The 27,674-nt window shown below is 37.7% G+C and overlaps 1 protein-coding gene across 3 annotated transcripts in view; it reads left to right on the plus strand.

Moving 5' to 3' along the window:
• ARHGAP32 (Rho GTPase activating protein 32) overlaps positions 1–27,674 on the plus strand; it is a 264,249-nt gene that overhangs the window by 131,133 nt on the left and 105,442 nt on the right. For 2 of the 3 annotated variants that reach the window (XM_060017677.2, XM_060017675.1), the window contains exons 3-5: positions 8,591–8,682; positions 9,229–9,270; positions 9,648–9,732. In XM_060017677.2, the coding sequence (XP_059873660.1) occupies positions 8,591–8,682; positions 9,229–9,270; positions 9,648–9,732 (219 nt within the window). The remainder of the gene's footprint in view (positions 1–8,590; positions 8,683–9,228; positions 9,271–9,647; positions 9,733–27,674) is intronic. The other variant, XM_060017676.1, reaches the window with a different exon arrangement.

The raw sequence follows: 27,674 nt of genomic DNA on the forward strand, positions 1-27,674 counted from the left end.
CTTTTTTCTTTCACAAAGCACAAAAACTAAAAAACCAAAAAAAAATTTTGGGGGGGATAGTTTTTCTTGCTTTTCTTTAAGCTTACTGATCATTTCTTCTGCTGTGTCTAATATGCTCTTAGGTGTTTTTAGTTACAGATATATTTTTTCATCAATAGTAGTCCCTTTGATTTTTTTGTTCAGTTTTCATTTCTTTCTTCATTATGTTTGTTTTTTCCCCATCCTTGAGCATATTTACAAAGTGTTCTTACATTTTTTTCCTGCTCGTTCCATTACTTTTGTTATTTCTAGGTCTGTTTCTAGTTAGTGAGTTTTCTCCTGGTTATACAATTTTGGCTAGATTTCTTAGGCTTTTCCTGTATATGTGGAGAACAGGAATGACAAATTATTTCAGGTTCATTTGTATATGAATATTTTCATTCACTTGTAGTAGTTTTCTCCTTTCTAGGAGTTTCCCTTTAAGGGGCAGTCATATGGCAGCTTTGAAACGTGACATCTGTTTCTCCTCCCCAGTAATACTGCTGCTTTCTGTTTGGACTGTAGTCCTTGCTGTGGTTTGGGAGTGCTTGCATCTCAACAGTTTGGCTGAATATGGAGTTCATCTTACATAATTTGTTTCTCTCAAAGATCATATCACCTCTTATGTCTTTTCTGTATGGTTGAACTTTAGTGCTTAAAACAGTTGGTTTACACATTTTATCCAGCTTTTCTGGTTGTTTTAGTTTAGGTCTAGATCTTAGTCTAGTCTTGGATGGTGTTGAAAGTCTCTTGGTTGGTTGTGATGTCTGTATTAACTGCTATCATAAAATAAGTTAGAAAACAGTTTTCTTTTTCTGTTCTTTGGAATTGTATTCTTTCCTCATTCCTCATTGTTTTAATAGTGATCATTAACTATTCCAGGCAAATGTAGAACCAGCTTAAGTTCCATAAAAATTTCTTTTGACATTTTTCTGTTAATTTTTAATTGAAGTTTAACTCTCTTCTTTCACATACTGTAATAACAGCTAGATTTAGTCATGTTGTTTAATGTGTTAATAAATACCTTTTTTCAAGCACAGCATTCCATTGCATAAATAAACCATAATTTATTCTTCCCTTCATACATATTTGTGTTTCCATTTTTTGGTGATTATAAATAAAGCTCCCGTGAACATTTATGTACATGTCTTTTGTTGTACATATGAGTACTTTGCAGGGGGAGGGTCTATATTTGGGAGTGTAGTTGCAGGATTATTGGGTAGTTGTATGTTTAGTTGTGTCTGTTCGTATATTTTGCCATTTAAAAAATTGGGATGTCGGTTTTTATTATAAGGAGTTTTTTTTATACGTGCTAGGGTATGGCTTCTTTGTTTTTAATTTTGATGCCGTTGAATTTATTGTTTCTCTTACACATAGTACATTTTTGTTTCCTTTTAAAGGTATCTTAATATTTATTTTTCTGTGTTCACTTTTATTTTATTAATTTTCACATTGAGTGAATTTTCACCTTGAATGACTTTCTGTGTATCATTGAGAAGGTTCAGGGTTTTTCCTTTTTGCATACTTTAGGAACTTGTATCAGTCTTATTCATTGACAGTACTGTTCTTTTGAATTCTGGACTTTCTGTTGTATCTCATTAACTTGTTCATCCTTACTCCAGTACCACACTGTTTTAAATTACTCTTGCTTTGTAGTAAGTCTTGAAGTCAGTAAGTGTAATGCCTACAATTTCCAGGTTTATAATTTTAATGGAAAATTATTAAGTATCTTGATATATTATGTCACACAAATATTACTAGCTTTAACTTAAAGTGTTCTTTACTCTGAAAAATATAAAAATAAAGAATATAAGAATAAATTATGCAAAATAATACAGATGTCTACTAAAATTGTGGAATTTTGTTCAGCTCTTTTATTTATTGTTAAAAAAGATGAAGTAATTTTATCAGGTAAAGATAAAAATCGGTAATACTTAGTGTTCTTGAGGTTGTGAGAAAATAGGCACATACTCCTTTCTGGAAGATTATTTAGCAATGTATATCAAAATAGTAAGAGTAAATATTTTTAACCATAAAAACAGAGCTGTTAAATGAATAATTTTATTTTATTAATTTAGACTTTAATAGATATTTATTAGCCAGGAGAATTAAAAAATGAGAGATAAAAGTCTTGATTTGCTTTCCTGCGGTAGTACAGTACCGAGTTTCTTTTAATCCATTTTAAGGTTTTTTTGTGTATGGTGTTAGGGAGGGTTCTAATTTCATTCTTTTACATGTAGCTGTCCAGTTTTCCCAGCACCACTTACTGAAGAGGCTGTCTTTTCTCCATTGCATATTCTTGCCTCCTTTATCAAAGATAAAGTGACCATATGTGCATGGGTTTATCTCTGGGCTTTCTATCTTGTTCCATTGATCTGTATTTCCATTTTTGTGCCAGTACCATACTGTCTTGATTACTGTAGCTTTGTAGTATAATCTGAAGTCAGGGAGCCTGATTCCTCCAGCTCCATTTTTCTTTCTCAAGATTGCTTTGGCTATTAGGGGTCTTTTGTGTTTCCATACAAATTGTGAAATTTTTTGTTCTAGTTCTGTGAAAAATGCCATTGGTAGTTTGATAGGGATTGCATTGAATCTGTAGATTGCTTTGGGTAGTATAGTCATCTTCACAATGTTTATTCTTCGAATCCAAGAACATGGTATATCTTTCCATCTGTTTGTATCATCTTTTATTTGTTTCATCAGTGTCTGATAGTTTTCTGCATACAGGTCTTTTATCTCCTAAGGTAGGTTTATTCCTAGGTATTTTATTCTTTTTGTTGCATGGTAAATGGGAATGTTTCCTTAATTTCTCTTTCAGATATTTCATCATTAGCATATAGGAATGCAAGAGATTCCTGTGCATTAATTTTGTATCCTGTTACTTTACCAAATTCATTGATTACCTCTAGTAGTTTTCTGGTAGCATCTTTAGGATTCTCTGTGTATAGCATCATGTCATCTGCAAACAGTGACAGTTTTACTTCTTTTCCAGTTTGGATTCCTTTTATTTCTTTTTCGTCTCTGATTGCAGTGGCTAAAACTTCTGAAGCTATGTTGAATAATAGTGGTGAGAGTGGGCAACCTTGCCTTTTTTCTGATCTTAGTGGAAATGCTTTCAGTTTTTCACCACTGAGAACGATGTTGGCTGTGGGTTTGTCATATATGGCCTTTATTATGTTGAGGAAAGTTCCCTCTATGCCTACTTTCTGGAGGGTCTTTATTATAAATGGGTGTTGAATTTTGTCAAAAGCTTTTTCTGCATCTGTTGAGATGATCATAAGGTTTTTATCCTTCCGTTTGTTAATATGGTGTATCACATTGATTGATTTGCATATATGGAAGAATCCTTGCACTCCTGGGATAAACCCTACTTTATCATGGTGTATGATCCTTTTAATGTGCTGCTGGACTCTGTTTGCTAGCATTTTGTTGAGGATTTTTGCGTTTATGTTCATCAGTGATACTGGCCTGTAGTTTTCTTTTTTTGTGATATCTTTGTCTGGTTTTGGTATCAGGATGATGGTGGCCTCATAGAATGAGTTTTGGAGTGTTCCTCCCTCTGCTGTGTTTTGGGAGAGTTTGAGAAGGATAGGTGTTAGCTCTTCTCTAATTGTTTGATAGAATTCACCTGTGAAACCATCTGGTCCTGGGCCTTTGTTTGTTGGAAGATTTTTAATCACAGTTTCAATTTCAGTGCTTGTGATTCGTGTGTTTGTATTTTCTATTCCTTCCCGGTTCAGTCTCAGAAGGTTGTGCTTTTCTTAGAATTTGTCCATTTCTTCCAGGTTGTCCATTTTATTAGCATATAGTTGCTTGTAGTAATCTCTCATGATCCTTTGTATTTCTGCAGTGTCAGTTGTTATTTCTCCTTTTTCATTTCTAATTCTGTTTTGAGTCTTTTCCCTTTTTTCTTGATGAGTCTGGCTAATGGTTTATCAATTTTGTTTATCTTCTCAAATAACCAGCTTTTAGTTTTATTGATCTTTGCTATTGCATCCTTCATTTCCTTTTCATTTATTTCTGATCTGATTTTTATGATTTATTTCCTTCTGCTAACTTTTGGGTTTTTTTGTTGTTCTTTGTCTAATTGCTTTAGGTGTAAGGTTAGGTTGTTTATTTGAGAAGTTTCTTGTTTCTTGAAGTAGGATTGTATTGCTATAAACTTTCCTCTTAGAACTGCTTTTGCTGCATCCCATAGGTTTGTTTGTTTTTTTGCGGTACGCGGGCCTCTCACTATTGTGGCCTCTCCCGTTGTGGAGCACAGGCTCCGGATGCGCAGGCTCAGCGGCTATGGCTCACGGGCCCAGCCACTCCGCGGCACGTGGGATCTTCCTGGACCGGGGCACGAATCTGTGTCCCTTGCATCGGCAGGCGGACTCTCAACTACTGCGCCACCAGGGAAGCCCTATCCCATAGGTTTTGGGTCGTCGTGTTTTCATTGTCATGTGTTTCTAGGTATATTTTGATTTCCTCTTTGATTTCTTCAGTGATCTGTTGGTTACTTAGTAGAGTATTGTTTAGCCTCCAACTGTATGTATTTTTTACAGGTTTTTTCCTGTAATTGATATCTAGTCTCATAGAGTTGTGGTCGGAAAAGATACTTGATACGATTTCAATTTTCTTAAATTTACCAAGGCTTGATTTGTGACCCAAGATATTATCTATCCTGGAGAATGTTCCATGAGCACTTGAGAAGAAAGTGTATTGTGTTGTTTTTGGATGGAATGTCCTATAAATATCAATTAGGTCCATCTTGTTTAATGTGTCATTTGAAGCTTGTGTTTCCTTATTTATTTTCATTTTGGTTGATCTGTCCATTGGTGAAAGTGGGGTGTTAAAGTCCCCTACTATGATTGTGTTCCTGTTGATTTCCCTTTTTATGGGTGTTAACGTTTGCCTTATATATTGAGGGCTCCCCTGTTGGGTGCATAGCTATTTACAGTTGTTATATCTTTTTCTTGGATTGATCCCTTGAGCATTATGTAGTGTGCTGCTTTGTCTCTTGTAGCCTTTATTTTAAAGTCTCTTTTGTCTGATATGAGAATTGCTCCTACAGCTTTCTTTTAATTTCCATTTGCATGGAATATCCTTTTCCATCCCCTCACTTTCAGTCTGTATGTGTCCCTAGGTCTGAAGTGGGTCTCTTGTAGCAGCATATATACAGGTCTTGTTTTGTATCCATTCAGCCAGTCTGCGACTTTTGATTGGAGCCTTTAATCCATTTACATTTAAGGTAATTATCGATATGTATGTTCCTTTTACCATTTTCTTAATTATTTTGAGTTTGTTATTGTAGGTCTTTTCCTTCTCTTGTGTTTCCTGCCTAGAGAAACTCCTTTAGCATTTGTTGTAAAGCTGGTTTGGCGGTGCTGAATTCACTTAGCTTTTGCTTGTCTTTAAAGGTTTTAATTTCTCCGTCAAATCTGAATAGATCTTTGCTGGGTAGAGTAATCTTGGTTGTAGATTCTTCCCTTTCATCACTTTAAATATGTCCTGCCACTCCCTTCTGGCTGGAAGAGTTTCTGCTGAAAGATCAGCTGTTAACCTTATGGGGATTCCCTTGTATGTTATTTGTTGCTTTTCCCTTGCTGCTTTTAATATACTTTCTTTGTATTTAATTTATGATAGTTTGATTAATACGTGTCTTGGCATGTTTCTCCTTGGATTTCTCCTGTATGGGACTCTCTGTGCATCCTGGACTTGATTGACTATTTCTTTTCCCACAGTAGGGAAGTTTTCAACTATAATCTCTTCAATATTTTCTCAGTCCCTTTCTCTTTCTCTTCTTCTTCTGGGACCCCTATAATTCGTATGTTGGTGTGTTTATGTTGTCCCAGGTGTCTCTGAGACTGTCCTTAATTTTTTTCATTCTTTTTTCTTTATTCTGCTCTGTGGTAGTTATTTCCACTATTTTATTTTCCAGGTCACTTATCCGTTCTTCTGCCTCAGTCATTCTGCTATTGATACCTTCTAGAGAATTTTTAATTTCATTTATTGTGTTGTTCATCACTGTTTGTTTGCTCTTTAGTTTTTCTAGGTCCTTGTTAAACTTTTCTCGTATTTTCTCCATTCTGTTTCCAAGATTTTGGATCATCTTTACTATCATTACTCTGAATTCTTTTTCAGGTAGACTGCCTATTTCCTCTTCAGTTTTTTGGTCTGGTGGGTTTTTATCTTGCTCCTTCATCTGCTGCATATTTTTCTTTCTTCTCATTTTGCTTAACTTACTGTTTGGGGTCTCCTTTTCGCAGGCTGCAGTTTCATAGTTCCCGTTGTTTTTGGTGTCTGTCCCCAGTGGGTAAGGTAGGTTCAGTGGGTAGTATAGGCTTCCTAGTGGAGGGGACTGGTGCCCGCTTGTGTCCTGTGGATGAGGCTGGATCTTGTCTTTCTGGTGGGCAGGACTGTGACTGGTGGTGTGTTTTGGGGTGTCTGTGAACTTCTTATGATTTTAGGCTGCCTCTCTGCTAATGGGTGGGGTTGTGTTCCTGTCTTGCTAGTTGTTTGGCATGGGGTGTCCAGCATTGGAGCTTGCTGGTCGTCGAGTGGAGCTGGGTCTCAGTGTTGAGACGGAGATCTCTGGGAGAGCTCTCACTGATTGATATTATGTGGGTCGGGAGGTCTCTGGTTGTCCAGTGTCCTGAACTCGGCTCTCCCACCTCAGCGGTTCAGGCCTGACACCCAGCCAGAGCACCAGCACCCTTTTGAGAAGTCTGAGGTCTTCTGCCAGTATTCAGTAGGGTTCTGTAGGAGTTGTTCCACATCTAGATGTATTTTTGATGTATTTGTGGGGAGCAAGGTGATCTCCACATCTTATTCCTCCACCATCTTGAAGGTCCTCCTTGGCTCTTTTTTTTTTAAATAAGAAAACATTTTTAAAAACTAGCAGGGCTTCCCTGGTGGCACAGTGGTTGAGAGTTCGCCTACAGATGTGGGGGACACGGGTTCGTGCCCCTGTCCATGAGGATCCCACATGCTGCGGAGCGCCTGGGCCTATGAGCCATGGCCGCTGAGCCTGCGCATCCGGAGCCTGTGCTCCGCAACGGGAGAGGCCACAGCAGTGAGAGGCCTGCGTACCACAAGGAAAAAAAAAAAAAAAATTGAACTGATGTTGTCAGTTTCTTCTCGTTTTTATTTTATTGCGGTATAATTGATGTGTAATACTGTATTAGTTTCTGGTACACAACATAATGATTTGATATTTGTATACATTGTGAAATGATCATAACAGTAAGTCTAATTAACATCTGTCACCATAAATAGTTACAAAATGTTTTTTTTTTTCTTGTGGTGAGTACTTTTTTTTTTTAATTAAAAAAATATATTTTGGGGGCCACACCACCCGGCATGTGGGATCTTAGTTCCCCAACCAGGGATCAAATCCATGCCCCCTGCATTGGAAACATGGAGTCTTAACCACTGAATCGCCAGAGAAGTCCTGTGATGAGCACTTTTAAGATCTACTCTCTTTGTAATTTTCAGATGTGCAATACAGTATTATTAATTATAGTCATCGTGCTGTACATTAAATCCCCATGACTTATTTATTTTATTGCTGGAAATTTGTATGTTTTGACCTCTTCACCTTTTTCACCTATCCACCACCCCTACCTCTGGCAGTCACCAGTCTGTTCTCTGTATCTGTGAGCTTGGTTTTTTTTTGTATTGATTTGATTTTAGATTCCATGTATAGGTGAGATCATACAGTATTTGTCTTTTTCTGACTTAATTTCACTTAGCATAACGCCCTTAAGGTCCATCCATGTTGTTACAAAAGGCAAGATGTCGTTCTTTTTTTATGGCTGAGTAATATTCCACTGTATATATTTACCTCATCTTCTTTGTGGATCTCCTCTTAACTCAGTTAAAATGCTCAACCCACATTATTCTCCCCTATTGCATTATGTGACATTGGCTATACTAATTTTTTCTGTTACAAGTCATAGATTATATAGCATGAATTTGTTTTTTAATATAGCTATTTGGATTTGCTGTTTGCTTTCTCCAGAGTGTGAAGAACTCTTTCATTTTCCAGTTTCTGTTGTTAAAATGATGCAGGTATATGTTTCACTAAAGTTAAAAAATCACTACTATGAAAACTGGCAGAGTAAGAAGTAATTTGGAGGTATTACATAGATGGTACTTTCAGATTTTAGTGTGAGAAACGTACGTTGTGATCTCCTAATTATGTTCACATATACCATTTAAACTTTTATTGATCATTGTAACCATGGTTATTTTGTTCCAACAACTCTTGGGGGAGATTTTAGTTTGTGCTGAGGCACATAATATAATAATTGATTTCAAAATTTGATTATAAGAGAATGAAAATTCTTAGTTTGACAAAAAGTTTTTCCTTTTACAGTAAAGTTAAATATTTTTAGGTGAATATTTTTCCTTATTCTTAACAATTAAAAGTCAAGTAAGTTATAATTTGAAGAAGAGATTATTAAATCTGTATGTATTGCTTTTGGTGTGGAGTCAGCAGAACCATTGAAATGGGCTATAGTCTGCTTTTTTAAATGTATTCATAATAAAGGGATAGTCATAAATCCTTTGTCTTTATTTTTTTAAGGCAAGAGGAGCAGACATTCCAGAGATTCCTGGAGACCTTAGTCTTAAGACATGTGGCAGTACAGCCAGTATGAAGGTTAAACATGTGAAAAAGTAAGTATAATTTTACAGCGGGTTTTAAGTGAATTTCTATCAACGGAAATCAGTTCTTTAGTTCTGTTAAAACTTTTATCCAGATTTCTTACTAAATGAGCTCTTACTGTCCATACATTAAATTAATACTGTTAAGCCTTGAATTATCACTCAACTGTTAGCAGAATAGGTCTGAGGATTATCTACTTATCTAAAAATACACTTTAATTTTGTTCTTGTAACAACTTTTATGTTATTGTGTATTAGGTTGCATTTGTTCAATGGGAACAATCCAAGTATGTCCTTTTTGGTAGCTTTAATACATGCTCTCAGTCATTTGGAAAAATCACTTTTGGTATTTGAGTTATGAAATTGCTCTTTCTCAGCTATGCTTCTGAGAAAGCCTGAGACGGATGCCAGTATTTGACTATTAAGTGAAATATCTGAAGGTATCCGTTTCAGTTTTAGGCAGAAAAACCGTCTTTTCACCTGGTGAAGGGTTAGATAGCTATGTTTTTATTCTAAGTAGAGGAAAGACAAGGATAAAAATGTTCATTCTGCATCCAGACCCACCAATCCAGGACTGATGGGCTGTGACAACATTCACAGGTAAAATCTGGTTTTGTATGTTGTGGTGGGAATGCTGCTTCTGCTTAGAGCAGGCTGTTGACAGTTTCCATAACATTTACTGAAAGCCTAGTTTTTCTAGGGCCATTGACATGGGTCAGGATTAGAAGAGTACTATAGTGATGCTTTTTATTTTACTTTATTTTATCCTTTTGGTTTTGACTTGTGCACTGAATGTATTTCCATTTGATTCTGTGTATTTCTGAAAAGGTACGTGTGGATATATGTGCTCATGTGCATGTGCTTATTAAATAGTTTTGCTTGTTGCATGAGCTCTTCAACCTGTTTTATTTCCTCCTTAAGTTTAGTAATTTTGACTGTTCCAGTATCTTGTATCTCATTTATTTCATGTACTTCAGGTTACCCTTCACTAAAGGTCACTTTCCGAAGATGGCTGAATGTGCACATTTCCATTATGAGAACGTTGAGTTTGGCAGCATACAGGTATATTCGAGATATTTCCGGCATACTGAATCAAGACATATTTATACCTTTATCTGTGTATCTGATAGGTGACACTTAGAAGTAGTTCTTTCTATGGATGTCTTATTGGTTGATGTGAAGACTTTTTTCTCTTCTATTGACTAATATTTGACACCCGATGACTCCTGTTTCAAGTGGAAACAGTATAAAAGAATCTGTATAAATTTCAGAATTTCTATCAGATCCCTAGACAGAGTTTGCCACTGTTTGATAGCATGAACTATTTTAGTCGTTACCTCACTGTTGTGTTGGGTCATAGTGGTGATGGATAAATCAGAGTTGGGGTGAAGGTGGAGTAGGGGTTAGGGAGAGAAGTGCTAATGGAGTTCTTTTTCAATATTTTTCTTATTGTAAAGTATATTATGGTTATACATATATATAAAACACATTTGTAATATATTTTATATACATATTTATGTACATTTTAAAGCCTAGGTTAAGAGATAGAAATTTTCCTGTGTCCCTCTTGTGTTTCATTTGCCTTCCCTACCCGAGAGGTCACTTATACCATGACTTTTGTAATATTCATTACCTTACATTTTTAAAACAGTTTTACTCTCTATATGCATTCCTAATCAATATGGCATTCAGGTTTACCTTTTTGAACTTAACATAATTGGAATTATTCTAATTTGTTCAGCAAATACTTACTGAGCAAGTACTATATACGAGGCACTGTTTCAGGTGCCTCGGCTATATTAGTGAACAACAACAACCAAAATCAAAGACCCATTCTTCAAGAGCATAGAAGACGGCCAAGAAGATAAGAGTTACGGTAAAAAAGTAGAGCAGGGTTAGAAGGATCAGGGGTTCTTGGGGGTAAGTTGAAATGTCAAACCAGTTTGGGCTTCATTATTGAATGTATTCCTTCTTGCTTCTTTCATTTAACATTGTGAAATTTATCCTTGCAGATGTATGTACTCATAGTTTGTTCAGTTTGTTCACAGCTGTGTACTAATCCATAGTGTGCGTATGTCACAAGTAATTTATTGATTCTTTTATTTTTTTGAAATTTGGGTTATTGTCAGTTTTTGCCTGTTTTAAACAACATCTCAGTGAACATTGCTCTACGTGAATCCTGATGTACAAATGCCAACTACTTCTCACTGCATTTTTTTTTTTTTTTTTGCGGTCCACGGGCCTCTCACTGCTGTGGCCTCTCCCGTTGCGGAGCACAGGCTCCGGACACGCAGGCTCAGTGGCCGTGGCTCACGGGCCCAGCCGCTCCGCGGCATGTGGGATCCTCCCGGACCAGGGCACGAACCCGTGTCCCCTGCACCGGCAGGTGGACTCTCAACCACTGCGCCACCAGGGAAGCCCTCTCACTGCATTTTGATTTGCAGTCTCCTCATTTCTGATATGGTTGCTCAGCTCTTCAAATGTTTATTGGGCATTTGAGATTCCTATTTTTTTAAACTCTAGATGAAGCCTTTTGCTCATTTTGTTTTATAGATTTGCTTGTATTTTTCTTATTCATTCATGGGAATGCTTTACATATTTTGGACCTTAGTCCTTTCATGTTGCATCTAGTCCTTTATTGTTTTTGTATGTGAACTAAAAACACTTTCTCTCATCCTGTGGTATGTTTCTTTCACTCTCTTTATTCTGCTTTTAGTGTTCTGGCATTGACTGTTTTATTCTTTATTTTATGTAGTTGTATGTTTGTACAAATCTTCTGACTTTAGTTTTTGTGTCATATTTAAGATGCCCTTCCCTGCTCTGAAGTTACAAAGATATTGTCCTATTTTTTTCTAAAAGTTTCATAGTTTTGACTTTAACATTCAGGTTACTTGTAATTGATATTTATGTATAGTGTGAAAAGGAATGATGTTAAAAATTTTGACCCCCTAGTGTGACAACCAGTCAGAGTGGATATAAACCATAGCACTGGAGGTGAGTCCTGATGGCCTTCTCCTGTGCAAAGCATTTGCCCCTATAGTTGCATGGATCATTGGTGGTACAATATCTCAGTATTTTAACACTGTGATACCCACCAGTCCTTTTTTAAAGGAGCCCAATTTTATTATTATTTTAAAGTGTGATTAGCTATGTTAGAGTTCTGTAGTGAAACGGAACGAATTTGTGTGTGTGTGTGTGTGTGTGTGTGTGTGTGTGTGTGTGTGTGTGTGGAGAGAGAGAGAGAGGGAGAGGGAGATAGATATTTAGATTTTAAGGATTGGCTCATGTGGTTGTGGAGCTGTAGTAAGTCCTAAATCCCCAGAGTAGGCTGAAGACCAAGGGAAGGGTTGCTGTTGCAGTTTGAGTCCAAGGGCGCTCTGCTGGTCGAGTTCCCTCTTCTAGTGCGGAGGTCAGTCTTTTTTTCTATTAAGACCTGCAAGTGATTGGAGGGTAATCTTCTTTTCTCCCTCTCCATCTCCCTCTCCATTATGGAGGGTCATCTGCTTTACTCAGGATCTACTGAATTAATTGTTAATCTCATCTAAAAAATAAGAGTACCATTTGGAATAATGTTTGCCCAAAAGCTGACACATAAGATTAACCATCACAGTCTTCCCCTTCTCAACTTGGCACCCCTTAAACCATACTTATTGCCAAATAAAGACAATAACAAAGTCATACTTCTGCCTAGCACCATCAACTATTTTTCATACAACCAAAAACATTAACCCTTTTCCTAGAGGAGGATGCAAAGTCCTTGGGTAGTGTTTACTCTTCTTGATAACCCATAACTAATATACTGTGATGTAATGTTAAAAATACTTAAATACCATGATATAAATCTTACATTATATAAGGTGATAAGAGAGGGAAGAAAACAAAGATATTTGTTACACGTGCATGCATGCGCACACACACAGGAACATATTCATAACAAAATAAGGAGGAAATGCTCATGGCAAGTATAGTTCTTGATTCTGTAAACAGTCATATAGTTGTAGGTGGTGTTACAGTTGCCTTCATCCACTGCTCATTCTGTATTTCCCTCTGCCCTCAGCAAGAACCTCGGCTGGTTGTGGTTCTTTACCTGGTGAGGCAACCCAAACCTTCATTCTGGGTCTGGCCATTAATAGTCCTTCCTGAACTGGGTTCTTGTTATTTTCCATTGAGTTTAATGATGGGGTATGGTGATACTAAGGACACCCTAAGGGATCCCATCTATTCCAGACATACTCTGCATTACCTCCATTGTGAAGGAGCTGTCCAGTTTCCCCCTGGTAGTCAGGATCAGGATCCGTCATACCAGCCAATACCGTAATGCCCTTCTTTGCCTGTTGATCTAGAGGCATAAGGAGCCCAAAGTGGCTGAACAGCATTCTTAACTTCCAGTTCATTGGAATCATTGTTGTGTTTTCTGGTGGAAACATTCCTCCGCTTGGAACTAAGACTACTAGGCCAGTAGAGCATGTAGTCATGGAGACAGGAAACACTAATTTTGCTAGTGAGTCACTATGAGTAACACTGAGTGGTACCACTCCCATTTCCACCCCCTTGATTCCTGGTTCTCCGGTCTGATTAAACACACTGATGACTCTATGTCCAATAGTAAAGAGAGCATGGATAGTCCATGGCATGATGAGGCAGTAGAGATATGCGTAATGTGCCATTGGATGCTTGGAATCAAACACTTGTAGGAGACAAGGTTCTGGATGAACATATATATGATATAACATTTGAACATTTTTGTAAAACTAATGAGTATAACAAGGTTTTCATTTCCCTAATGATTAGTGGTGTTCAGCATCTTTTCTTGTACTTATTGTCCATTTGTATATCTTCTTTGGAGAAATGTCTATTGAAAGTCCTTCCCCCATTTTTGAATTGGGTTGTTTAGTTTTTGTTGTTGAGTTTTAGGAATTCTTTTTATATAACCTGTTTGTGTCTTTTAATCTAAAGTGAGTCTTCTTTTAGACTTTTAGCATATAGTTGGATCACTTTTTTTTTTTAATCCATTGGGCCCATCTTTGTCTTTTGATTGGAGAGTTTAATCCATTTCATCTAGGGTAATTGCTGATTAGGAAGAATTACTTCCGTCATTTTGCTATTTGTTTTCTCTATGTATTATAGATTTCTTGTCCCTCATTTTTTGCATTCGTCCTCTTTTGCTTTTAGTTATTTTTTTTTTGGTAGTGAAATGTTTCAATTCCTTTCTCATTTCCTTTTGTGTCTATCTATAGGTATTTCCTTTGTGGTTACCATGGGGATTACATTTAACATCCTAAGTTATAACACTCTAATTATACCAGCTTAACTTCAATGACATACCAAAGCTCTGCTCCTTTACAGCTTGGTCCCCATACCTTTCAGTTGTTGATGTCATATAATTACATCTTTTTACATTGTGTGTCCCTAAAACATAAACTAGTAATTCTTTTAAATACATTAGTCTCTTAAATTACGTCGAAAACAAAATGTGGGGTTACAAACTAAATTTCCAATACTCGCTTTTAGACTTACAATTTAAAAAAAGTATTAGTTTCTTAAGTCATGTAGAAAACAAAAACTGGTTACGAAGCATTGTTACACAATCCCAGCTTTTATGGTTGCCCATGTATTTACCTTTACTGAGGTCTTTATTTGTTTGTATGTTTTCTAGTTATTATCAAGCATCATTTTATTTCAACTTGGAGGACTCCCTTGAGCCTCTCTTGCGGAATAAGCCTAATGTTAATGAACTTCCTCAGCTTTTGCTTATTTGGGAATGTCTTATTTTATCTCTCACTTTTGAAGGGTGGTTTGCTGGATGTGTATTCTTGGTTGACAATTTTGTTCTTTTAGCAGTCTGAATTTGTTGCCCCACTGCCTTCTGGCCTCCAAAGTTTCTGATAAGAAATCTGATAATCTCATTGAAGATCCCTTGTATGTGACTAGTTGCTTCTCCCTTTGCTACTTTTAAGATTCTTTCATTGTATTTGGATTTTGAAAGTTTGATTATAATGTGTCTTGTGTGGGTTTCTTGAAGTTCATCTTACTTGGAGTTTGTTGAGCTTCTTGGCTATTTATATTCATATCTTCAATCAAATTTTGGAAGTTTTCAGGAAGTATTTCTTCTAATATTCTCTCTGTCCTTTGTCTCTCTGTTTCGTTCTGAGATTCCTACAGTGTGTATGGCATGGTGCCCCAGAGGTCCTGTAGGCTCTGTTCACTTTTCTTCATTCTTTTTTTTTTTTCCTGTTCCTCAGACTCTGTAATTTCCATTGTCATATTTTCACGTTCACTGATTCTTTCTTCTGATTACTCAAATTTGCCCTTAAGTCCCTCTTGTGAAATATTCATTGTTGTTATTGTACTTTCAGGTGCAGAATTTCTTTTTAGAAACTTGTCTTTTTGTTGATATTTCAATTTTGTTCGTATGTCATTTTCTTTACTTTTTCTACATTGTTCTTTAGTTTTGGAGGGCATCTTAAAAAAGTTATCTTAAAGTCTTTTCCTAGTAGATCTACGATCACTTTTTTTTTAATGGTTGTTTCTGTTGATTTATTCTTTTCCTTTGGATGGGCTATAGTTTTCTATTTCTTTGTGTACCTTATGGCTTTTTGTTGATTCAGACATTCGAATGTGGTAGTAGTAACTAACTTTGGAAATCTGATTTTTGCCCCTTCCCTGACGTTTGCTGTTTTTTGTTTTTGTTTATTTTATTTTATTTTTAATTGTTGTAGCCTCACTCTGTGCCAAGGACTAGCCTGAGGTGTGAACTTAAGGTCTCCTCAGGTATTTCCTGAGCCTGCACGTGTCCCTGGGCATCTTCCCCATGTATGCAGTTGGTTTGGAATGTCCTAGTCTATAATGTCTGGCTCCCCAAAGGGGAAGAAGAAAAATTAAGGAGGGGAAAGGGCACTGGGCCTTTAAATTCTTGGGAAGTTGCTTCAGCTAGTGGGGGAGGGGCTTGCAACAATATGGGGGGTGTAACAACATGACTGTCTGCCTTTGTGCACCTCTGCTATCAGGAGCAGCCATCAGCCCAGGTCCTTCTTATTTATGGGGCAGCCTCCTTTTTGCCCACCCTGGCTGTCGCAGGCTGCATGCAGCCTGCTCCTTGAGTGTATGCGGCATGTGCTGAGGTGCTGGGGATGGGGAGCTGCTACTGTGCTAAGAGCTGAGATGGACCAAAATTCTCTGCAGTGTATCCTCCAAGCCTTCACCTGGAAGTCCCAAGCCTTCAATAGACTCCAGAGTTACAGAATAATTGCATCAGATTCTGCCAGTGCAATTACTGTCTAGGTGGGAGATTCCTGATGCTTCCTATTCCACCATCTTCCCAGAATCCTCCTTCTCAGAATCTTTACTTGTTTTTAATATAGGATTGACAGTATGTGCTGTGGAGAAAATAAGTAGGAAAACTTAGTAAAATGTGTTTGGAAGACGTCATCAACCTTAAGCTCAGTAGCTCTGTTATATCCTCATAGGTATTCATATTGTCAGTTGACTGACTCAGTTTTGCCTATTAATATGTCCCAGTTGTGGGACATTCTGCAGTTGCATACCTTCTTTTTTTTTTTCACTCTGATCTGAGGAATTTCTCTTAGACTTACGGATTTCTTGTGCTCATATTTGTATCTCTTTCTCTTCCTCAGATACTGAGAATTTATAGTTTCAGTAGGCCATTGTATCCTAGAAAATGTCACTGTCCACTAAATTTTAAAAATTTGACAGTATTATATTTAACTTTAAGGCTTTCAGTTATAAAATGAAAGTAATTATTCTTAATCCTATATGTTATAAATTCTGATTCTCAATTTTATTTAGACTGAGAGACACAATTGCTTATAAAATAATTTAGATGTAAGCGTTAATTTGGGTTAGTAGTATCATTACCATATAACATACAAAGGAAATTTTAATGGTTTCTTTGAATTGTGGCATTGTGTCTCTAGCGGACTTCTCTGCATCTTCACTTGGATGACTAATAGCCTTTTAAATTTAGCATACTTAGTACAGTCCCCTCTCAAACCTGCTCCTCCTGCTGTGTTCCCCAACGTGATGAATAGCAACTCTATCTTTCCAGTTCCTGACCAGCCAAACCTTGGAGTCATCTTGGATTTCTTTCCTTTTGTTACTCCTCACATCCAGTCCATCAGCAAAACTCTTGGCTCTGTCTTTAAAATATATCCAGGATCTGGCCACCCTGCCTGTCTCAGCTGTCATCTTAAGTTAGCTGTTGTCCTTTCAGGGGGATTATTTCATTAGTCTTATATAGTTGGCATAACAGCAAGAATGATTCTTTTCAAATGTTAAGGCAGATCATGTCACTTTTTCGGACCCCTCCAATTATTTCTCCTGTTTTTCAGAGTAAAAGTCAAATTCTTTGAAATTCCCTGTGTGGATTACAAGCTCTACCTCTAACCTCTTTGACCTCATCTCTTACTTCTCCTCCCCTAAGACTTAGAGTTCTGGCCACCGTTGCCTCTGCTCTCCCTCCGGTGTACAGGCTCCCTCCTCAGGACCACTGGACTCTCTGTTTCCTCTACTTGGAAAGTTCTTCTCCCTGGATATTCACATAACTTGCTACCTTCCCTTTTTTAAATACTTGATCAAATGTTGTCTTCTCAGAGCAAGTGTACTTTCTGTACATAAGATGGCAACTCCTGGGCACCAGCAGTTTTCATCTCTCTTCTGTAATTAATTTTTCTCCATAACATTTACCACTATTTAGCATGCTAAATATTTTATTATTTTTTTTTCCACCTCAGCATTTATCTATAACAGTGCCTGACACATAAAAAATCACTCAATGAATATTTGTTGCATGAATGAATTTGAAGAAGAGATGAAATCTGCTTTAAAAATGCTTTTTTAATATTTTGGGTTTTTTCACCATTTAAATTTGCTCTTATAGGATAAGAATATATTTTCCTTATGAGTGTGCATTTATTTATTTATTTACAGTAAAGCATCAAATAGAATGGATGATGAAAACTACAAATGCAAGTTAAAATTCCCTTTATGCCCTATTTCTTTTATTAACTATTTATTATGTGTCTGTCTAGAATTTTTCTATATATTTATAAAATAAATAGCAGTATCTCTAGATAGAGCTATAGCTATAACTATCTACCTAGCTATCTATAACCTTTAAAAAATATAGCTAGATGGAATTCTATACATACTGTCCTGAAAATTGCTTTTTTACTTGAAAGTATATTTTGTATTTTTTTAAATTTCAGTAATTTGGATTCACCTCATTCTTTTTCACAGCCACATAATATTTCATTTTATTATTATACCATAGTTTAATCAGTTCCCTATCGATGGATATTCCAGGTTTTATTGATATGAATATATCCATTAAATAAAATCCTGTAAGAGGATTTGCTGGGTCAGAGGGTATGTACATTTAAAATGTTGACAGTTGTTGCTAAGTTTATTTGCTTTCTGTCTCTGTAGATTTGCCTATTCTTGACATTTCATATAAATATAATAATACACTATGTTGTCTTTTGTGCTGGCTTCTTTTACTTGGCCTAGTATTTTCAAGGTTCATCCATGTTGTGGCATTTATCAGTACTTCATTCCTTTTTATGGCTTTATGTTATTCTGTTGTGTGGCCCTACCACATATTGTTAACCATTCTTGTTTGTTGTCATTTGAATTGTTTCTGCTTTTTGGCCACTGTAAACAATCATGTATGATTTTTTGTGTGAACACATGTTTTTGATTCTCTTGGTTTTCTATGTCTTGTTGAATATAGCACCCTAGTGGGTGTGACTGGACAGATGTGCTGTTGGCCGTTTACATACTTTTTTGAAGAAATGTCTATCAAGTCCACATTTTAATTGGGTTATTTGTTTTTTGTTGTTGAGTTGTAAGAATTCTTTATATTATTTGGAATACTAGACCCTTATCAGATACATAATTTGCAAATATTTTCTCACATCCTGTGGGTTGTCTTTTAACTTTCTTTATAGTATCCTTTGAAGCATAGAAATTTGTAATTTTGGTAAAATCTGATTTATCTGTTTTTTTCTTTGGTTGCGTATGCTTTTGTTGTTATATCTGAGAAATCATTGCCTAACCCAATATGAAGATTGATATGAAGATTTATTCCTGTGGTTCCTTTTAAGAGTTTTATGGTTTTATCACTTATATTTATGTCTTTGGTCCATTTTGAGTTAATTTTTGTATATAGTGTGATGTAGGGGGTCCAGTTTCATTCTTTTGGATGCGAATATCCAGTTTTTTGAGCACCACTTTTGGAAAGACTGTTCTTTCTCCGTTGGTCCTGGCACTCCTGTTGAAAATCTATTGACGATAGATGTATGAGTTTATTTCTGTACTCTCACCTCTATTCCTTTCGACTATATATATTCTATGCCAGTACCACACTGTTATTATCACTGTAACTTTGTAATGTGTTTTAAAACTGAGAATTGTGTGTCTGCCAACTTTGTTCTTCTTTTTCAAGATTGTTTTGTCTATTCTGAAGTCCCCTGGATTTCCATGTGAATTTTAGGATCAGCTTGTCCATTTTTGTTTTTTTTTTAAAAAAAGGAGCAGTTGAAATTTTTATAGGAATTATGTTGATTCTGTAGTTCAATTTGCAGAATATAGCCATCTTAATAATATTGTCTTCCAGTCCTTGAACATGGGGTGTCTGCCCTTATTCTTTAATTTTTTTCAACAATATTTTGTAGTTTTCTGCATACAAGTGTTTCAGTTTTTTGGTTAAATTTATTCCTAAGTATTTTATTCCTTTTGATGCTGTTGTAAACACTGAGCATCCTCCAGCATTCCTGTTTGTAATTTAATTTGTGCCTGATAAAATAATTACCAAGCCTGTGTATACTTTTCCCAGTGAATTGGCAACACGTATGCTTTTGACTGCACATCTGTGTTCAAATCCTACTTCAGCTCAGTTATAGCAGACCTTAGCCTATCTCTGATTTTCCTGTTCAAGTATCAGTTCACTATTTTCAGTTGTAACACGTGACATAATATGGCATTGTCTTGTTGAGGAGAAAGGATACTGGTGTGGGGTGGAGTGGGTGTGGCCAGCTGGCAGGATGCTCTCATTGTGCCACGCAGTCTTGACCTTGAGGGAGATTGTCAGTTAATCTTGGTCTTGTTTTCCTTATCTTCATACTGGATACACTAGAATAACCAAATGACAGCTAATGATCCTTCTAGCTAAGATGAACTGTGAGCTCTGACTTAAATGAACTGGGGATGTGACAAGGTGAAGAAGAGGTAAAAGGATGTAATGACGCAGCAGGAGAGGCTGTACCATGTCATGTTCTTAGTTCTTAGTCCACTTTTATATAGAGCATGAATAAGCTGTCTTTAAAAATTAGTACAGATCATTACTCTGGTCACAGAAATAGATTGTTGAAACATCTTTGTATTCCTAGGACATACTCTACTTCTGGGCTAAATATTTAAAAAATAAATTCCCTTTTTCACTCTTATCAGGATTTTATGATTTTTGTGTCTATGTTCATTAGTGCTGTTGGTCTGTGTACTATACTTGTCCACTAGCCTGTTAGGGAACTTCACTGCCCCATACCCTTTAAAAAGTAAATGTCTTGGAATAGTTTGTGGAAATGGGAATTACCTGTTCTTTGAAAGGTTAGTACAGTTTTCCTGTTTGGTCCCATTTGAGGGCTTAATCTTTAATTACCATTTCAACTTATAATTTGATTATTGGTCTAGTCAGATTCTTTTTAGGTCTAGTCAATGTCTCCTTAGGTCAGTTTTTATCTTTTCTGAGAAAATTGTCCGTTTAATGTAGGCTTTCAGATTTGTGGGTATAAATTGTTGTGATATTCTTAACACTTGGTCTCATCAAGAAACCAGCTTGGGATTTTATTCATCAACGTGAGACTCTTTGTCTTCTCCCTCCCGCCTTTCATTTCTCCCTCCCTATTATTAATTAACTATTAACTCCTAAGCATACTTTTTTCCTTAGATAAATAAAATTGTGTAGGTACTATTGATATTTTATTTGTTTTTGGTCATTGTTTTTTAATAAGTGCATTTGAGTTTGGACATTTTCTCCCTGAATAGTACTTTGAACAGACTCTACAGGATTTGATGTATAAGTGTTATATTTTATTTACAGAAATTGAAACCTGAAGAAAAATATAAAGATAAGCAATTGCTAGAAAGGGCTTCTTATTATTTATTAAGTAAAACCACATGTAGTTTTAAATTCTGTATATTTATTATCTTTATTGCACTTCTCCTTGTATCATCTCCATTGTCCAAAAACAAACATTTATTCACATTCACTAACTATTTTTCAGTAAGAAGGAAAAAAATCTCTTGCCACACGCGAAGATATATAATCAGTCTACTCAGCTTGATGCTGTTGGGGCGTGAGTCTCTTTCTGCTGTGCTTTATGTGATACCGCCATCTAGTGTGTAGAACATTAGGTGACTATGTGGGTTTACATTTTCTTCTATCATTCCGTTATCTGAAGCTGTGAGTTAATGTTTCTTTTTATCCAATTTCGTGTAAAGCATTAAGTTAAATTAACCTGAATACGAGAGCTCAGGTTTTGACTGAAATACAGCACAGAAAAAGTATGAATGTAATACCTGTTTCCTGAGTGTTCTCTGCTGAAGCTGCTGTGCAAGGGGCTTGTTCTCCAGGAGGTGATGTGAGAACGAGATATACCCTGTGAGTACGCTGGGATTTTGTACCACGAGAGACAAACTCTGAAATTATGAAACGTGGAGTTTATATAGGCTAGCTGGCACTTCTGTCCATCTGCCTTTCTGGAGATGGAGAGAGGGAACACTGCTCTGGAATGTAAACACATCCTCTCTGGGGAAAAGAAGGAAAGGTTCTTTTTCACAAACAGATGGCTCTGGGGAGAGAAAAGACTTTCTGTCTCTCTGGAGGGCTCTATTATTTGGGTTCCCATTCAGTCTTCCTTTAACCCTGCTGCTAAAGCTGTTTGTTCAAAAAGTTCTGGCCAATAGAAGTGTGAAAATATTCTTGAAGTATTGTTTCCTGACAAGTGTATATTCTGGAGTGAGCATCTGTAGGATGGGAGATGTGATTCTGCTGTTCTGTCATTTAATCTCATTTCCCATGTATTCTTCATGCTGTGGACCTCTCATTGAGCTGAGGGTGGTTCTGGTGTTTAAAGATGAGCAAACCAGTTCCTTCACCTGGTACTCACCTGAGGAAACAGTGCTCTATTCCGGTTCTGGAAGGAAAAACTGACTGTTAAGTTTATTAAGATGCATGTAGGTCTCTAGCTTTTTCCTAAGAAATTTGAATTGCAGTTTTGTCTCATTGATTTTTGCCCTATGTTCTGAAATTAGAACTTATTTCACTTTACCCACCTAAGATGTAACTCAAATATAGAGTTGTTCTTCCAGTTGGCATCCTCAGCTCAGGTGTTTTGAAGTGGTATTTTCAGTGTTGAATCTTAGGATGTTGATGGTTGGGATGAGCAGACCACATAATATTGTGCAACAGAAATTATTTTTCATGTTTACATATTCTACTACAAGCTATGGTGGGTGAAGAAAACTGTTTACAAACTCCATAGGTATGTCATAGTGAACCCATAATAACTGAAACCGTAATAGCATTATAAAAGGTGAATAAAAAGAAGAGAACTCCTTCTTTGCCCCATTTGCAGTCTGTTGATTAAGCTTTGATGAATGTTTTTCATGTGGGTGGGGTGATGTATTTTTACCCAGCTTTACGCTGATTTCCATTCTCCATGCAGAGAAAGGACTTTTTTGAATATTTGAAGGCTTGCTGAATAGAGTTGTATTTTTAAAGATCCTAACAACACTAATTTCAGATTGGTTTCCATGGTGATAGAAAGTGAATTCAGTATAGGAAAAAAAACTCCAAAAATAAATTTGTAAGGAATCCAGAAGTATGGGACTTGGAAATTCTGTTTTCCATTTCTTATAGGCAAAGGATTGAGATATCATTAAGTTGAAGGAAGGAAAAATAAATCATTATGTTCATGTCATAAGTTTCTATAGGCGAATGTAGCCTAATCTTTCATAGTGGTTTAGAAGATAATTTGGAGAAATGCCATCCTTCAGGGCTCATCTAAGGTATTTGGACTTTGCCTTTAAATTAATTTCTTAGTAGGAACTGACAAAGTATTGAGGGATTTTGAGAAGAAAGTACCATGATCAGTGTGTAGTAGGAAGTGGAAAGAGACCAGTTAGAAGACCACTGTAATCATCTAGTCTGCAGTTGTCTAGACCAGGGGTCCCCAACCGTTTGGCACCAGGGACGGGTTTCGTGGAAGACAGTTTTTCCACGGACCGGGGCGGGGGGGGGAGTATTTTGGTATGATTCAAGTGCATTACATTTATTGTGCACCTTATTTCTGTTATTATTATATTGTAATATATAATGAAATAATTATGCAGCTCACTATTATGCAGAATCAGTGGGAGCCCTGAGCTTGTTTTCCTGCAACTAGATGGTCCCATCTGGGGGTGATGGGAGACAGTGACACCCGACGTGTGTTGCTTACGCCCAATCTACTCCGTAATCTCGCTTTGGTTGCCGTCCCTGCAGAAAACCCTGCTTCACAAAGATAGGATGTTGGAAATGGAAGCAGGCTTTTCAGTGCTTTTGTGGTAATCTCAGGATGTTCCACCGTGACTTTAATCCAGAATGTATGGAGATTTGACGTTGTCTCAAACATACTTTTAAGGCCACCGTCATTTGTGATCTCAAGCGGTTGATCCTCTTCTAGCACGGACAAAGTCAGTTCACCTGGCTTATTCACAAATGGGTTGTGGATCCATTCCTTCCCAGTTCCGGGGTCTTTTGTGGTTGTGAAGTAACACTCAAACTCTTCTGAAAGCTGAGACAGGTGATCATGCACCAGCTGGGAGAAAGAAGGCCCTGGCTCAGTCTCTTTCAAAATCTCTGCTAATGTTTGAAAGATGTCAGAAATCCCACTGTTCACTCATTGCCCCCATAATTCCAGTTTGGCTTTGAATGCAGCCACTTTATCTGCCGTCTTGAACACAGTTGTCGTTCTCCCCTGAAGTGACAGATTGAGTTTGTTGAGCAGATTGAATATGTCACACAAGTAAGCAAGTTTTGCGACCCATTCTCTGTCACTGAAATGTGCTGCCAGTGGTGACTGTTTTTCTAAAAGAAATCTGTGGAGCGGCTCTCCTAACTCAGAAACTCTGGCCAGTGATCTACCTTTAGAAAGCCATCTCACTCTGTGTATAAGAGAAGACGTGTGTGCTCTGTGTCCATCTCACAGAGCTGCGTGAGCAGACGTGAGTTAAGGGCATGTACTTTAATGTGGCTGATAATTTTAATAGCATCCTGCAAAGCGTTGTTAAGTTCAGGTGACATTTTTCGGCTAGCCAGCATTTCTCTATGGATGACACAGTGCGTAGACTCCCATTCAGAAGCGACCTCTTTGACCCGAGTAGTGAAACCAGAAAGCCGTCCAGTCACGGCAGCCATTCTGTCCGTGCATATACCGACACAAAATGACCAATTCAGTTTTCCTGATGTGTAATCATTCAAAGACTTGAATAGTGCTGCAGCTGTGGTGTTGGTTGGCAACAAGAGTGCACATAACGTATCCTCATGCACATGCTCCTGAAGAATGTATCGCGCAAAAACAAGCACTGTTGTCTTGTTGTCAACATCGGTAGACTTGTCAACCTGGATTGCGTACCACGGTGACTCATTAATCCTCTCTAACAATTGTGCCTCAGTATCCTCTGCTATTTCATTAATTTGTCTAGTTATGGTGCTAGCCGAAAGAGGAACACGTGCCACCTTTTGAACTGCAGTGTCTCCTAAAAGTTCACAACACATGTCCTTAACAGCAGGCAGGATCAACTCTTCACCAATAGTAAAGGGCTTCTCTTAGCTTTAGCAATGTGGTCAGCCACTAAGAACGATGTTCTCAGGGCAGACACATTTGATGAAATGGTGGCCTTCAATAATTGCTTCTGTTCTTTGTGTTCACGTTTTTTTCTTTTGAAAAACTCCAAAGGCTTGTCTTCTAATGCAGGGTTCTTGGTCTCCACGTGGTGAAGCAGTTTTGAAGGTTTCATGGCTTGGTTGGATAGCCAGTTGCCACATATTATACAAATTGGGCTTGGAGAATGTGAATTACCTGTTGTGATGAACCCGTAATTTAAGTAGGACTCTTGGTATTTTCCTTTAAAAGCAGCTTTCTTTTTGTTGGCACTCTTAGAGTCTTCTGCTGTCTCATCATTGGGTCTTCCCCCCTTTTCAAAGAAGCTCTCCAGTGATGTTTATTTTTTACTCATTTTGGCTAAGGTTAGCTTGTGGGCTTACCAAAACTATGACTGAGAAAACTGCGCAGTATGGGAAAGAGGCGCAGACGGAAGTGGTGAATAAAATAATGGGCGGGCCATGGGTGGACTAAAACAAGTGTCGGATTCTGACTTAAAGCCTGCCACCAGATGCAGCTGTACGATTGAAGTACAGCAACTCACTTGCCACTGTAAAGCCTGCCACCAGATGCAGCTTAATTGTCACTTGCCACTCACTGATAGGGTTTTTAAAATACACACACACACACACACACACACACACACACACACATATTTATTTATTTATTTACTTTTGGCTGCGTTGGGTCTTCGTTGCTGTGCGGGCTTTCTCTAGTTGCGGCGAGCGGGGGCGACTCTTGGTTGCGGTGCGTGGGCTTCTCATTGCAGTGGCTTCTCTTGTTGTGGAGCAGGGGCTCTAGGTGCGTGGGCTTCAGTAGCTGTGGCTTGCGGGCTGTAGAGCACAGGCTCAGTAGTTATAGTGCACAGGCTTAGTTGCTCCGAGGCATGTGGGATCTTCCCAGACCAGGGCTTGAACCCGTGTCCCCTGCATTGGCAGGCAGATTCTTAACCACTACGCCACCAGGGAAGCCCACTGATAGGGTTCTGATATGAGTCTGCAAGCAATTGATTTATTATGGTCTCTGTGCAGTCAAACCTCTCTGTTAACGATAATCTGTATTTGCAGCCGCTCCCCAGTGCTGGCATTACCACTTCAGCTCCACCTCAGATCATCAGGCATTAGATTCTCATAAGGAGCGTGCAACCTAGATCCCTCGCGTGCGCAGTTCACAGTAGGGTTCGTGCTCCTAAGAGAATCTAATGCCACTGCTGATCTGACAAGAGGTGGAGCTCAGGCAGTAATGCAAGCAATGGGGAGCGGCTGTAAATAGAGATGAAGCTTCACTCGCTCACCTGCCACTCACTTCCTGCTGTGCGGCCCAGTTCCCAATAGGCCACAGACTGGTACCAGTCCGTGGCCCGGGGCTTGGGGACCCCTGGTGTAGACCAGATGCAGCGAGGCCCAGAACTAGGGAAGTAGCAGTGGAGAACAGGAAGAAAGGAACAGGTGTGAGAGACAAGTTTTGGGAAGACAGGAGAGATTAAGGAATCAAAGGTCTAGGTTAGATCTTAACCCTGGGAATATGAAAAGAAAGGGTGTGTGGAGAGGAGGGGGTGGTAGAGGAATCAAGGGTGATTAGGTTGGTCAATTGGGTGAATAGTTATATTTATTTACTTTGGGAATTCAAGAGGTAGAAGAGAATATGCAGGGAAAGAGAATGAATTCAGTTTTGAAAATGAGTGCTGTATTCCAGTGAGACAATGTTTGCTTCTTCAGTCATTCATCAAATAATTAGTGATCCCCACTTAAATTCCAGATACTTTTCAAGATGTTGGGGTGGGTATACACCTATCTCATTTTTTTCACTATATATTATGTTCAAGGAATCTGTCAATGTGTATTACAAAGATTTTTATCCCCATTTGTGACTCATCTTTTCACCTGGTTTATTGTGGCCCTTTGTGATAACTTTAGAAACTTTGATGGACAGTTGCTATTACCTGTTTTTGTGAAGGGGTCTAGAGTTGGGGCTCTCCTATTCCTGCATCTTCCTAATATCCCTCCTCAAATAATCTCTTTATGTCTGACTTTTTCGTTTTCCTCTGGGATTCCCATAATGTATTGTTTTGGTCCTCTTTATGGTGTCCTACAGTCTCTTAGGTACTTTTCATTTTCCTTAATTCTTTCTTCTTTCTGTTCTTTGGAGTGTATACTTTCTTTCACTTTTTTTTTTTGGTTGTGCTGGGTGGCTTGCAGGATCTTAGTTCCCTGACCAGTGATTGAACCCGGGCCCTCAGCAGGGAGAGCGTGGAGTCCTAACCACTGGACCACCAGGGCCCTGGACTGTATACTTTTATTTGCCCTTTCTTTAAGTAAACTGATTCTTCTTCCTGCCTAAATGTACTGTTGATCTCTTCTAGTGAAATTTTCATTTTAGATAATGATTTGTCATCCCCCAAGTCTGTGTTTGGTTCCTTTTTTTGCTTTCTTTTTATTGATATGCTCACTTATTCATACATTGTTTTCCTGCTTTCCTTTAGTTCTGTGTAGTTTCTTTGAGCTCTCTGAGTGTATTTTATGTAGTTTGTTTAAAATCTACTAAACTGGAACTTCCCTGGTGGTCCAGTGGTTAGGACTCCTTGCTTCCACTGTAGGGGGCATGGGTTCCATCCCTGGTCAGGGAACTAAGATCCTACAAGCTGCACTGCACAGCCAAAAAAAAAAAAAAAAAACTACTAGATTTTGTATCTGGACTTCTCAGGGATATTTTCTTTTGTTTTATTTATTTTTTCTTGTGAAGTTTTTTGTGCATATCTTGTGATTTTTTTTTTTGTTGTTGTTGCATACTGGACATTTGACTGTTATAATGTGTAACCCTGGGAATCAGATTCCACCCCTTTATACAGGTTTGCTGTCTTTTTTTGTGAAGGCTGCAGTTGTCTGTTTGTGACCTTTCCAGACTGTTTTTGCAAAGACTGTATTTCTTGTCATAGGTGCTCACTGAACGCTCTCTTCTTTTAGCTTGTGTTCCAGAAGGGTTTTGTCAGGGAATTCCTTGAATGCCGGGAGCTAAAAATAAAACAAACAAAAAGCCACTTCTCCAGTCTTTGCACATTTCCTT

Source organism: Delphinus delphis, chromosome 8, assembly GCF_949987515.2.
Source record: "Delphinus delphis chromosome 8, mDelDel1.2, whole genome shotgun sequence".
NCBI lineage: Eukaryota > Metazoa > Chordata > Mammalia > Artiodactyla > Delphinidae > Delphinus > Delphinus delphis.